Source organism: Aptenodytes forsteri, unplaced genomic scaffold (genome assembly GCF_000699145.1).
Source record: "Aptenodytes forsteri isolate BGI_AS27 unplaced genomic scaffold, ASM69914v1 Scaffold249, whole genome shotgun sequence".
NCBI lineage: Eukaryota > Metazoa > Chordata > Aves > Sphenisciformes > Spheniscidae > Aptenodytes > Aptenodytes forsteri.
In genome coordinates this window covers 814022-828236 of record NW_008796188.1, presented here as the reverse complement: position 1 = coordinate 828236, position 14215 = coordinate 814022, and the positions used below count along the sequence as shown (strand labels likewise).

Sequence of the window (14215 nt, the reverse complement as noted above, 5' to 3'; positions counted from 1 at the left end):
GGGTGTCGGTCTCTTCTCCCAAGTAACTGCGATAGGACCAGAGGAAATGGCCTCAAGTTGTGCCAGGGGAGGTTTAGATTGGATATTAGGAAAAATTTCTTCACCAAAAGGCTTCTCAAGCACTGGAGCAGGCTGCCCAGGGAAGTGGTGGGGTCACCGTGCCTGGAGGTATTGAAAAGATTTATGGACTTGGTGCTTAGGGACATGGTGTAGTGGTGGACTTGGCAGTGCTAGATTAACGGTTGGACTTGGTGATCTTAGAGGTCTTTTCCAACCTAAATGATTCTATGACTCTATATTTAGGCCCTAAAACACATGCACTTCATTTTCCTTTCTTTCTAGAGCAATTGAAAATACATTTTTCTCTATGGCCGAATGAAATGGTGCAAAACACGCTGGAAAGGACCTCAGAGTCTTTTGGTTCATCCCTTGCCCTAAGGCAGAATCAGTTCTCATGTACCCAGATGTTTTTATTTCAGACAAAGTCACAGCTGTTCAAGAAACGCTATTAGGATTTCAGCAGTAATTTTTACTGGTGAAACTTTGGAAACCGAATCTTTATTTTCATATTCCAGTGTGGGAGGATTGTCCCTGGTGGTCAGAAAAAGTTATTGGAAACCAAATGCATTAGAAAAGCAATCAAAGAAGGTGGTCTGTTGGGGATTTTTGGTGACGGCTAAAGCTTAAACTAAACCTTAGTTTGCCTTCTGAACTTTACTTCCTCTTGCAATACATGTAATGCTGTACTATAGTACTGTGAACGTTGTTACAAAGTGCAGGAAGTTAATCTAGCAAATAGAATATGAAAATATGTAGCACAATTTAGCTGTTCCATATCATTTTGTGGGACGCTTCTGTGAGTGTAAACTCTGATGTCAACATGATGCAGCCTGAGGCTAAAGTGTGTGGTTACCAGTGAGTCCTTGTTGAAGAGAAGTCGCTTAACCTTCCACTGTTGAGCTGCAGTTCTCATCAATGGTGACCTACGCTTTACCCTGGTAATGTTAAAGGTGTCGTTCAGACAGATTTGGGGTAGGCACTAATGATGAAGGCTGCTAGCTAATCTCCAGGCTCATTTTAAAGTAAAGCTAAGTTGATGTTTAGCAATGCTGCTGTTCAGACAGGAATGACTTATGTTCTTAAACTACATCGTGGAGATTCAGGCTTTGTTGTATTTTTGTTGCTTTGTAGGAAATGATTGAACCATACTGCTGTTTTAAAGAGGGGCAGCAGAAGGCTTTACAAATTTCTTTCTGCTCCCTTTAAGGTTGACCTGTGTTTAGAGTGTATTGAATGGGCCAAATCAGAGAAGAGGACTTTCCTACGCCAGGCTCTGGAGGTACGTTACATTGCGGATCCCAAACCTGTGTAATAGCGTCTTCCCTTTATCAGATTTAATAGCTATAAAAGTAGAGTGTTGTAGTGTGTTGTCCAGACTTTTGTCCACGTGTAATGGACGGGTGATAACAATTACACTAAAGTTAGTGTCTCTCCTCGAATAGGCAGGATTTCACCCGTTGTGTTTAGATCTAGCCAATCTTTCAAATGGTAGATCTTGCAGAATTGGACCGTATGGTGTAATGAATGCAAACTAATTTAGTGAAGTCTGTGCAGATAAGAATATAAAGTTTCATTTTACAAAATAAATCTGTACTACCTTTCTCTGGCTTTCCTCACAGCAGTTCCTTTTCTGTTCTCCAGGCGAGGCTGGTCTCTCTGTACTTCGATACCAAGAGGTACCAAGAAGCACTGCAGCTAGGTAAGTCTCCCACTAGGTGGTGGTAGTAGTTCTCTGCTTTGAAATTAGTCTTGAGGCTGACAAGGGAAATGATCGACTACGTCATGTTCTTTGATAAGTTTTGTAGGACTTGGGCATTAATTTCTAGGTGCTGTACCACATCTGCCATCTTTTACTATAGCTTGGTGATAAAAGCTTTAAGGGATCTCTTTGTCCTCACCATTTGTTCATTTAAAATAATTTTGGAGGCAAAGAAGAGCTGTATCCAGTTGAAGGCCATCAGGTTTGGCTCCTGCTGGAACATAAGTAGTATACTGCTGTGGTCAGAGAGGTTCAAGGGAAAAAACGGCTTTCTTCAGTTTGCTCAAATACAGCCTCAATAAAAGCAGTATCAATGCCAGAAAGCGGCAAACCTCTAAGGATGTAATTAGACAAGCTCTTGTGAAGTAGTGTAAAGGCTTTAAGAACTTGCGTCTGCACCACCTGAGATATGGTAATTAACCATGTGAACTCTCCCACTCTGCTACAAAGCAGAGTAAAGCAGGTCATCTTACACGGCCCAGCTCCCTTCGGTGCTTTACAAATGCTCGTTTTGCAAATGACTGCAGTAATGTAAGATGAGGTTTAAGCTGGCTAAAGGGTATTTGTACAGGCTGCTCTGCCAGCTCAGCGCGTGGGTATGAGCCGGGCTGAGGGATGACTGCGCTGACACGGACAGAAGTGCTCACCCGGGCAGTGGTGATGCCTCACCAGGGACCCATAACTTCTCAAACAGTGTGGTGGCAAGAGCATGTGTCATGTCCAGAGTCGCCTGGGTGACTTGTATCTGATCAGAATATCAAGTTATGTTAAGTGCTCTGATACATGGAATTCAGTATCAAGTTAAAATTAGTTTGCATACGGATATGTAATGAACTGATCAGTTTAAACCTGAGAGTCCACACTCCAAAGCTTTGCTTAATTAAGTTAATTAATGATGGTGGTACAGCTTAGGGAGTTGTGAAGGCCTGTACCTATAGGACAGCCTCTCTGAAAGCTCTATTCAGATGTCAGCGTTGTGCGCTAGCATTTCTGTGTGGCTGGCCAAGACATGGTTATGTCACCTACAGTGGGGAGTAGGTGCAAGCAGAGAGTCTCTATGGGATGTTTCTAGGGAGAGGCCGTTCTCTTCCACCTAGTTATGCAGTTTCAGCTGTGGTTTTCAGCTTCTAAGCACATCAAGTGAGGATGAGGTTCTCGTCTCTGCTTGCCCTAAGTTAGCTCTTTAGTTGGTAGCGGGGGGGAAAGAAGGGGAAGAGTTTCCTCTAAGGCTGGCTCTTTCTGTCCTCACAAGGCTTTAATGTGACAGTTTATCTAGGCATTTCTTAGGCTGTCCGTTCCTACCTCCTAAATTTGATCTGTGGATGTCTTGTGCTTAAAACATTCCTTCCTCATCCCATATTCTCAGGAGTTGCTTGAAAATCCTCAGGTCTCACCCTAGGGGAACGATGCAGGAATGGGCAGTACGTCAGGTTTGCTTGGAGCTCTGAATGCGACTGGTAAATCATGCTGTCATCTGGGGAAGGGGCACCAGAGTGACCATCTGAACTGCACAACCCATCCTTGACTTTCTGCTGAGTGTCTGCTGCCCATGATGAGGTGGCAGAGATGCAGTCCACGTACCCAAGTATTCTCACTGCCCTCTTCCACCTCTAATATAGAACTGGTTCATTCTTCTCCAACTGTGGACCGACACTGACCTACTATTATTTCCTTTCCTTTCTTCCTTCTTGGAAGAACAGGTTGTGTAAGCCTAGCCTCCCTTCCTCAAAGCCAGTACTGCTGTGGGGGAAGAAGGGTGTCATCTGGAAAGGCTTGGTTTGTGAAGTCGTTGACAGCAGATGCAGAGCAGGTTACAAAGGTTCTTGTTCTTCCCCGCTGCTAGGCTCCCAGCTTCTTCGGGAATTGAAAAAGATGGACGACAAGGCATTGCTGGTGGAAGTGCAGCTGTTAGAAAGTAAGACTTACCATGCCCTGAGCAATCTGCCAAAAGCAAGAGCAGCCTTAACCTCTGCACGGACTACAGCCAACGCAATCTACTGTCCACCTAAGCTGCAAGCAGCGTTAGACATGCAGTCAGGTAAAGCTCTTCAGGAGAGGGGAAGGTCTAGGACTCATCATGATGCATCAGTTGACTGATATTTGTTCTTTCCTGAGTGAATCATAGAAAATGATGCTAGGTGGGACCTCAAGATACCTACCAGTCTGCCCAGCTGCCTCAAGGCAGGATCAGCTATAATTACATTGTTCCTGACACATGTTTTTTTCAGCCTATTTTTGAAAACCTCCAGTGGTGGAGTGTCCGTAACCTCCCTAGGCACTACAGCATTACACCATGTTAGTGTAACTGTAACATTCCTGACCTAATTTGCAGGCACTTACCTGAAGTGCCCCGAACTTGTGTTTCTTAACATGTCCCCTTCAGAGAGGGCATGGATGTTCTTCTGCTAGAAAGAAAGGATTCCCTTTACTGAAGTACCATGTGAAGGGCAACCAAATTGTTCTGTCCTCTTCCAGTCACATTCACAATTAACTCTGATGCTTGCCTGTTTATTCCTCTCAACAGGTATTATCCATGCAGCAGAAGAGAAGGACTGGAAAACAGCCTATTCATATTTTTACGAGGCGTTTGAGGGATACGATTCAATTGACAACCCAAAAGCCATCACTGCACTGAAATACATGTTGCTGTGCAAAATCATGCTGAACATGTACGTGACAAATGGTTCTGCGAAGACCACTTCCTACATTTAAATGGGAAAGGCTCTTCCTTTATAAGACTCTAATGAAAGAACTCAAGCAGACAAGCTTTGCTGTTTGTCTTTATTTATGACTTAATCAATGCTTCTGATACAATGTTGTTTGAATTGTAGTAATTTGCTATCAATTGGGAATTTTTGAGGCACACTTAGATTTAAGTTGACGATGTTGTTCAATAAGTGCTCTCTTCCCTTCCCTCCCCTCTCTAGCCCAGAAGATGTGCAAGCATTAGTGAGTGGAAAGCTTGCTCTGCGGTATGCAGGAAGACAGGTATAGAAACTTAATCCTTTCTATCTTCGTATTACCTCTGAGAATATTGTGGTGTTGTTCTTATCACATACTTTGGTCTTTTCATCCCAAAATACTCTTCACTTTTGAGTGTCCTGAACGAGATCCAGAACTGATTAAATTACCATAAGTAATTACCATAAGTCAGTCAAAGGGAATACAGCGATTTTGACCACCTGAGAACCTGGCCTGCTCGCTTCATTTTCTCTGTTTTTCTCCTCCCTGCTCTCTTCATGATCTACTAAATGCCTAATGCCATAAGGTACTCATGTCTCAACCCTCATCAACTGCTCGGCAGCCACAGATCTGATGTATTTAAATCCGAGTTATTCGTTGTTTTTACTGGTGGTGTAGCAAGTCCTGAAAATCCATTCATGGCAGTGTAGCTGAGCAGCTTGAGACCTAGATGACTGCAAGGTGGGAGCCAAGCAGCTGGGGAGTTGTTAAATCAACTGTTTATTCTAACATATTAAGCTGCCAGTCTGTGAACGCCACCCCCGTATTAAATCCAGGGATGCTTATACAAAGTACAGGGCCAAAAGCCAAGCGTGCCAGGGTCTGAGCCAGGCTTACACACTGATGTCCTCGGTGGCTTTGGTCAGCCAGCTATTTACTTTGACGCAGCAGCTAATACTCGCCCACCTCACAGAGGGTTGGGGAAGCTATTTAGTAGAGGAGGTCAGTGAGGATATGTGCGTAGAAAAGAGTCTCAAGTGGGAATTTCCCTGCATTATCCCTGCTGGATCACGAAGGGCAGCCCTGGTCCTGCTTCATCCCCTTCCCCTGAGTGACAGCTGGGTTGGAGGCTCCTTTTCAGAGCAAGAGGGCAGTCTACCATGGAGGATCTCTCAGCTGTTCCCTGCACTGTCCTCCTGAGCAGCTGTGGAATCTGAGCTTAGGGAGCAGAGAGAAAGTGGGCAGCCTCGGGGACAGCTCGGTGGGAGAGATGGTGGCAGAAGCCTGAGCCTTGTGCACCACAGCTGCCGGGCTGTCCTGCTTGTCTCGTGCACTTGTGCCTCTCACCACGTGGAAACTGTTCTTCTAGTGGTGTTACTATTCTGTTTGGTGTAAATATGGTAGTTTGGTTGTGGCTGAGTCTCCTGCTTTGTTTCAGCAGCTGCGGGGTAGACAAGAAACGTTTTCTGATGCTGTCCGTGATAGGGTATCTGTAGGACTTCTGCCGTGCTTCTGTTGCTCAGCAGAGGCAGTGTGGCATGCCGAAGGGCAGAAATACAGCTTAAGGGCTGAAAATGGCCACGTTCATTAAGCAAGTACCAAAATGTGCACTTTCCTTAAAAATTGTATCAAACTTGCTCCCAACCTGAAACCTGATAGGAACTGCAGCTGGTATTCTCAAACCTCGCAAAACTTGAGTTCTTTGTTTCTATGAAGCTGATTTCATGCTGTGTCCTGCAGCTGTTCTGCGTGTTCTCCTTACTAGCAGCTGTTCTTACTCTGCCTGTGTGGAAGTAACACTGACGTGGCTTTGTGGCAAAAGGAACATTCCCGCTTTGCTGCTTAAGCATGTTTTCAGTATACTGCACAGTTGGCATAATAGCACTGAGAGGAGAATCCAGAAAAATAACCTACTCTCGTTTCCTTTCTCTGCAGACAGAAGCACTAAAATGTGTGGCACAGGCCAGTAAGAACCGATCGCTGGCTGATTTTGAAAAGGTGAGTCAGGAGACAGATAAAAAATGGGGCCTGGCTGGACAAAACATTTGGAAATGCCAGTTTTGGAAAGTTGTAGGAGCTGCTACATCCCACAGCAGGAAACCATAAACACATTCATAGGAAGCAACAGTGCATCAAGCAAATACCCCACAGTAGTCAACTGGTTTGGTTTTTGGAGCAGTTGGCATAATAGCACTGAGAGGAGAATCCAGAAAAATAACCTACTCTCGTTTCCTTTCTCTGCAGACAGAAGCACTAAAATGTGTGGCACAGGCCAGTAAGAACCGATCGCTGGCTGATTTTGAAAAGGTGAGTCAGGAGACAGATAAAAAATGGGGCCTGGCTGGACAAAACATTTGGAAATACCAGTTTTGGAAAGTTGTAGGAGCTGCTACATCCCACGGCAGGAAACCATAAACACATTCATAGGAAGCAACAGTGCATCAAGCAAATACCCCACAGTAGTCAATTGGTTTGGTTTTTGGAGCGTGGGGAGTAATAGCTTGCTTGAAACTATAGTTTTTTTCCCTTTTTTTGGAGAGCGAACTCAGAAGCAGTTTCCTGTACTTTTGGCGCTGTTCACTGGGATGTATATCTTCCTAATGTTTTTCCTGGCTTCAGCAAGAGCACCACAGAGATAACAGAGAGGGCTCTCGTGTCAGGGAACAATCCTGTCATGCTGTCTCCTGAGTGTAAGCCAGAGATTCTGGCTTGCTAAGCTCCAGCAGTGTAAAGATGAAAGATGCTTGCTGCACGGTGCTTGAAAGGCTGTAGGCTGTCATGACCTCCCCTGGCCTTTTCGCTGAGTTACGGGATTGGATTAACCACTGATACTTTGCTGGGCAGGGAGGGAAGACTACTTCATACTCAGAGGGCCTTGAGGACAGGAGACCTGTTGCCACCTGAATTATTTGTTCCCACCGTGTCTTCCACAGGCTCTGACAGACTATAAGGTGGAGCTCAGGGACGACCCCATCATAAACACTCACTTGGCTAAGCTCTATGATAACTTATTGGAACAGAATCTGATCAGAGTCATCGAACCCTTCTCCAGAGTACAGGTAAATGTTTCCAGCAAGCACACCGACATGCTGGTACCTCTGTCCCCTGCTGTTGGTGGGCGAGGGACTTGTTCCCATACAAAGTACTCCCTACTTGGAGCCGCTCAGCACTTCCAGAGCTCAGGGTTCATCGTGTTCAGCTGAAAAATGATAAGGAGGGGGCTGAGGGGAACTTTGGAAAACCACGTTCCAGAGTCATTGCCCTTTCCACCTGTTTCACTTACGCACACTGAAAGGTGGACGTGCTTTTAACGCTGAAGGTAACAGTGTTTGGCTTTTAAGGGCTCTGACAGGGTGTGGGTAAAGCTGCAATAATCTTGGAGAAGAAATGTTACTTCATGTTTCAGAGTGAAATGGCTTTAGGTGTCTAGTCCATCTTCAGTTAAAATTGGATATGAAATCTCAAGGACATGAAGCTGCAAAGCAGAGAAAGCCATTGGAGGTTTTTAGGCCAGAGCGTTTACAGGCCCTTGAGCTCTTCCTTGGAAGAGCCCCGCACCTCCATGTTGCGTGTCAGAAGTACAGCTAAAGATTTACTTAACTCTTGGTCTCTCTTATAGATTGAACACATATCCAGCCTCATCAAGCTCTCAAAGGTAAGAACATCACTAGAAATCAGTGGCACGTCTTAAGAGGGCAAAGGAATTGAGGTCAAATGGCATTTGCCACTGGGAAATAAATGTAGGCTATTAAACCTGACAGGTCAGCTCCACAGCATTTACAGGCAAATGTCGCTCTTGGGATCTTAACTTTAACACAGACAGTTTCCAGGAGCCATCGGACAGGCTTCCTCTGCACTAAGACTTTGCTGTAACATCGCCTTCTTTCCCATGGGTTTTACTCCCTGTGTTAGCACTTGCTTTTTATTGGAAACAGATTTTCCTCTGCTGTAGTAGCAGCTCACGTCGTGACCAGCTCAGTCTTCCCCGTTGACCTGCATTTAATCCTTGTGAGCGTGCCCAGAGGAATCTTTCTTAGACCCGTAAGATACAGGATCTAGCTAATCACTTTGACTGAAGTTTCATTAGGGATGCACGTGTCACGCTGACTACTGCAATAACTGCTTTACAGATAATCCCAACCAGATTAAGTTTTAGGAGAATCCACTGTAGTCCCAGCCAGTTGCATCCTGAAGTGCTTTTGTCCTGTGTTGCTATTAAGGCCGGAGGTTTGGAAGTGTCCTGAGCTCGGCCTTCGTGGTCGTTGCATCATCTATCCTCCTTTCCTATCCGTGCAGTCTTTTTCTAGTCTAGCCCTTGGTGTTTAACATATACTTACTAGTTTGAGTAAAAGCTGGACTGCAGTTGTTTCTTAACTGCAGCTGTGTGTCCTCTGTCCAAAGAGCAGAAGAGGAGCTGACTCCTGCGGGGCCCTGCCTGGCACTGGGCAGGAGGTCAGCTCCCTACTGAGTGGCTTAAATGAAGCTTGGCCAACACTTGATTAAATATTTGCTGAACCAAGCTAGAGTGCTCCAGATCCCCTAATGAGTAATGCCTGTATGGAATGACAGGTACACCGCCTTCTGTGGAACGAGAGGGCAAGGCATCCTGGTACTCTCCTCATTAAAAGCTACTGCTTAATTTCCGATGTCATCTAAAGCGTATGGTAGTATCAAAGCAGCGTGCAAGGAGAGATCTGTCCTGACATCGTGTTCAGTGATAAAATAGCTGCTGTTAAGCAGTGCTTATATCCCGCCAGGGCTGTTGAGTGTGGAGTAGTAAAATTCACATTTCTTTATATAGTTCCGGGAGACTTTTAATTTTTCTGCTTCAATTTCAGGCTGAGGTAGAAAGGAAACTGTCACAGATGATCTTGGACAAGAAATTTCATGGTGAGTCTCTGCATCCTTCAGTCTTGACCGCTTTGCTGCCCAAGGCCAGGTCGTGTGTCGGCAAGCTGTGGGTAGACCCCCCTTTATCACCGCACCTTCGAGCCTCGAGCGTCCTCCTTAGACATCCTGCTTCAGGTGGCAGACGCGCAGGTTAACAGGCACTGTGGGGAGAGCAGTGAGCAGTGGGTTTATTTGTTACTCTGTTGTCATGAAGCCTGTTCCTATTGCTCCCTCCATCTGCCTTCATTAAGCTCAAGGCTTAATTTCTCACAAATCAGAAACCACATTTAAGCCCTTACTCGCTGCGGCTGCATCCGAGGACAGTTGCGAGACCCTACTGCCAATTTAGAAGGCCCTCTTGAGCTAGCTGAGCAAGATGAATGGCTGAGACATACTGGTTAGAGAATAGCTCAGAAATTACAGAACCCAGCTGCGGTGCCCATCTGGCACCTGGAAATAGTTTAATTATGAAATGGCTTTTTTTTTTTTTTGCCTTGCTCCAGTGTTGTGCTGAGCCATCCTGCTGGGCACAGGGGCCTGGAGGAGGAAGGTAGCCGTTAGGGAATGTGCATAAGCATCTCCTGGATGTCTTCTCGGGCCCCTCCCCAGGACGTGGTTTTTTTTTTTTTCTGGGTAAGCTACTGCTAATGCAGTCCAGACAAAAATCAGCCAGCCAGTCCAGTACAACACACGAGCCCCTTCCAAACCCAGCGCAGCTGACCGGCCGTTTGCTGGGTAGATCCCTAAATTCCTGCTGTCTGGAAGATGTGATCTGTCGAGCGTTACACTGGTAACCGCAGCTTTGTGTCCGCAGGCATCCTTGACCAAGGCGAGGGAGTCCTGATCATCTTCGACGAACCCCCCGTAGACAAAACTTACGAAGCTGCCCTCGAGACTATTCAGAATATGAGTAAAGTAGTGGATTCGCTCTACAACAAAGCCAAGAAGCTAACATAGGTGAGTGGAGGCAGGAGCCGGAGGTCGCAGCTGCTCCGGACCTATCGCTCCTCCCAGGCCAAGGTGCGGTTTGTGTCCTTGAGGCTTGTTTTCTCTCCTCTCGATTGACGTGGCTCTGTTTTCTTTTTGCAGAGTTGAATTTGCTAGCTGTCATTTGGAGAGTGTGTGTGACAGGAGAGTGAAACCTTTGGGAAAATGTTAGGAGACTTTTTTTTCTTTGTTCTACTTTTCGCTCGGAAAGTTTTTAAACTTCCTCATCCAGTGCATCTTGTATTCCATACGATGCGTGTTCCAGTTTCCATGTAATCTTTACTGGCCGAACTTTGTATCTGGGGGGGGAATATTGTTTAAACAAAGAGGGTATTCTAAATAAAAGGAAAAAGGCTTACACTACCTAAACATGTGCTTTCCACTTCCTGAGGGATGGCAGAGAGTTAAGCAGGGACAAAGTTTTGTTACCAATAGGTGCCCAAAACAAGTTTGTTTCATCCCTCCCTCTGCTCTGAAATCTGAGACTTACTGACGGTGTATAAGCAGCCGAGTTTATTCCATTTGTACTGAACCAAAAAAAACCCCAAAATGTACAGACTGCTGGTTTATTTTCAAATCTTAAAGGCCTCGGATCCCCTCGAAAGCAGCTCCACAATGATTTTCCTGAAGGCTTTCGCACCCGAGGAACCTGCTTCAGAATTGTCATTGTGCTGCGCTAGCCCGGACCCGCCCTGCGCAGCCAAAAACCTCGAGAGGGCTGCAGCCACTGTCTAGACCATTAGGCCAGTTTCTAATAAAGGGAACAGCGCAGGTTTCCCCTGGAGGCCTGTATTGCATGCTATTGTTTTAAAATAGACTAGATTTTAAATGTTTTATCCCTCCCCCCCACCTGCATTGGTAGGAAGAACAGGTGAGCAGGCGTTCCCCCAGTCCTCGCCTCCCTGCGGGAGCCAAACCTCATCCGGCGGGGAGGCGAGCCGCTGCCCCGGGCGCCGATCAGACTGTCGTTATTTACCTCTGCTGCGTTAGTGTTTCCTTTTTTTTCTTTTTCTTTTTTCAACATCCGATGTGAGACAGCTTGGCCCTTCTGGAATAACCTAGTGCAGCGCTCGCTGGGGAGCTTCCTCGTTACTGTTCCAAAGTCATATGTGTGGGGGGTGGAGCACGGTGTATTCCAGCATGTTTCATTTTATGGTGAGGTTACTAGCTAGGTTTTAATGCCATTTGGGCAGTGTAAGCTTCTGCATCTCTGTCCTGCTAATCTTTATTTTTCCTTTCCCCTCTGCCTCTCTTTCCCTCTCCACGTTTTTCTTACGAAATTTATATTTTGTAAAAGGATTCTGTTTTATCAGGAAATATTTTGCCTTCACACTGAATCTTAGACTGGCTGATTTTTTTCTGCTTTCTGTTCGCATTTTAACCTCTCCGACATTTTATTTTATTTTATTTTTAACTTTCCATCTCATCCAGTCAGTCGCTGTTTGGGTTTTGGCACCATCAATATCAAATGTACAAACGGTTCTTGCTAACCAACACCAGGTATATCTGATGTTCAGATGAGTTCCAATAAAATAATTTTTTTTTCAAAGATCTGTCTCCTGTCTTCAGCTGCCGAGGCAGATAACGGGCACGTTTGGTGCAGTTTCTCTCTTCGCTTAGGGAAGGGTGGATTGCAACGCAAGCTGCACGCCTGGCCGGAGCTCACGAAAGCATCGTTGGTGATGACATTTCCGAGACACGGAGTGTGAGGGACCGTGTTTTAAGTGGCATCACTACAGATTTATGGATTGTGACCTGCTCCTGGCACAGCAAGTTTGAGTTGTACCCAATGAAGTTGTTATTACCGTTGTTGTTGTTGTTACGATGAAAAATGAATTACATCTGGCCTCTTGCACCTCTAGCCTTTCTTGAAAATGCTCTGATCCTGTATTGGAGGGTCTCACGTTGTGTACAGCAACACCGGGCATAGCTTCCTCTTGAGGCTGGAGGGGGTTTTTAGGGTGTAATTGAACTGATACAACATCTGTGATTTCCACGGCTGAAATTCACGCACCTCGGACGCCACCTGGTCGAGGTGGTGCAGGTCTTTTGGAAAGAAGCCTGGCCTCAGGCAGAAAAATGTGAAGGGCTTAACTCCTGCTCTTACGCATGGCTTGGACTGCAGGGGAAGTGCATTTCTAGTTTTCTTAATAGGTTTTTTTTGAACTATAAATAGCTCGTAAGATCTTTCCCAAAAGCAGCTCTGGCCAGTTCGCCATAATGCCACTTAAGCGGCATTTTCCCTGGGGATGCTTGGCCGTGGACATGATTTGCTGATTTAAGTTGCTACTCGTAGGTGAACGAGGGGAAACTCAGTCACGGGAGCAGAGCTGCAGCCCGGGTGTGCAGCGGTCACGGTCGCACGCAAGGCGCTGAGGTGGGGATGGCCGCGAAGCCCTGCGTGTCCTCGTCGGGAATGGTGTCCAGCTCTGGCTGTCGTCCCTCAAAGGGGACAGAATCGGTCCTGACCCAGCAGGTGACAATGGGGGGGAGCAGACAAACCCCTGTGCCGGAGGCTGAGGAGACCCGATTGGGAGCGAGGACGATGTAGCAGGGCCGCAGTGCCGCTGGCTCGGAGGTGGCTGGGCTGCCTTGCGCGGGGCCAAGGAGGTTTAATTGCACGTTAGTCATTCAAACCGCCTGTGGAAAGCCGGGATTTTCCGAGGCGTCTGAGCGCCTGCCTTCCACCTCCAAGAGTATTAAAATTGAGGCCAAAAAAGCTCAAATGGTAGGGCTTGGTGTTAAACCTTTTTGGCTTAAACTTCAAAAGGCTTAACTTAAAAAACAGGCTTTCGCACAAAGGTGAGTTTCATGCTGCTTGGGTCTGTGTAATATTTTTAATGGACCGAGGGATTTCTCAGCAGCAGCAGTGCCACTGGGGCTGGATGCGCACGGTCCCTTTCGGATCATTACGCAGAAAAGCCTCTAAAAGCTGTTTGTAAAGAGGATGTACGAAGAGGAGACCTTTCGACCACCCTTAAAAAAACCCGCTCCCCCACTGGGTTGGACGCACTTCGAAGGACACGCGGGTTTTTGGGTGCTTTGGGACAGGTCTGTCCTCGCAGCGTCGGTAGCACGGGGTCAGTCCGGAGCTGCCTCCGAGAGCTGCCCTTGAACCCGGATCGGGGCACGGGGGGACAGGCGGGTTTTTCAAGCCCTGCTCCGTGTTTCAAACTGCTGCGTCCCGCTGCTGAGCATCGGCTTCACAGCGCAAGCTGCTGAGAAACCCGCTGCCCTAGCGTGGGAGGGGGGAAAAAGATGGATCAGAGAATCTCCCCCTGGTTTTTACTGCACATCTGCAGCCCGAACCTGCGCGGCCGCGAGCACCCGGCCGTGCGCGGCACCAGCCCTGTTGGAAGCAGCAGCTTCAGCAGAGCTTTGCCCCGGAGTGAGATTTTCTTTACCTGCCGTGTGCTTTAAACCCCAAGTGCGGGGCGGGCTCGTCCCAGGCCACCCTGCCAAAGCGCCCGCGTGGCCCTGCCTCGGGACAGCAGTTTTGGGGACAGCCTTTTCCAGTGTCCCCCCCCGCTTGCGGGGCAGGTCTCGGTCCCCAGGCGCTGGGAGGGTGCGGTTGTGTCTGGGTGAAACGGGAGACCTTTGGGGGTTTTGAAGACTTCGGTGTCGTGGGAAGGGGACGGGGCAGCCGCGGGTCCGGGGCAGCGGTGGCTTTCGCGCACGGAGGAGTACGAATGAGCTCGGTTTAAGTCGTTGGCCAAAGTCGTCGGAGACTTTTCCCTGTTTTATCGCCAGCAGCATCCCCTGGGGGAGGGGGCGACACCCGGGGACCGCTCCGGCCACCGTGGATGGAGCCCAGCAGCCTCCGCCGCCGCCCCCGCG

At 47.4% G+C, this 14215-nt stretch overlaps 1 protein-coding gene across 1 annotated transcript in view; it reads left to right on the top strand.

Annotated features, from left to right (window-relative positions):
- Window positions 1-10747, top strand: part of PSMD11 (proteasome 26S subunit, non-ATPase 11) — an 18638-nt gene extending 7891 nt beyond the window's left edge. Inside the window, exons 3-13 of the mRNA XM_019474285.1 lie at window positions 1268-1339; window positions 1702-1759; window positions 3663-3857; window positions 4344-4488; window positions 4747-4807; window positions 6437-6499; window positions 7435-7560; window positions 8121-8156; window positions 9340-9391; window positions 10206-10348; window positions 10481-10747. Coding sequence (XP_019329830.1) covers window positions 1268-1339; window positions 1702-1759; window positions 3663-3857; window positions 4344-4488; window positions 4747-4807; window positions 6437-6499; window positions 7435-7560; window positions 8121-8156; window positions 9340-9391; window positions 10206-10348 — 951 coding nt within the window. The 3' untranslated portion in view covers window positions 10481-10747. The remainder of the gene's footprint in view (window positions 1-1267; window positions 1340-1701; window positions 1760-3662; window positions 3858-4343; window positions 4489-4746; window positions 4808-6436; window positions 6500-7434; window positions 7561-8120; window positions 8157-9339; window positions 9392-10205; window positions 10349-10480) is intronic.
- Window positions 10748-14215: the final 3468 nt, after the last annotated feature.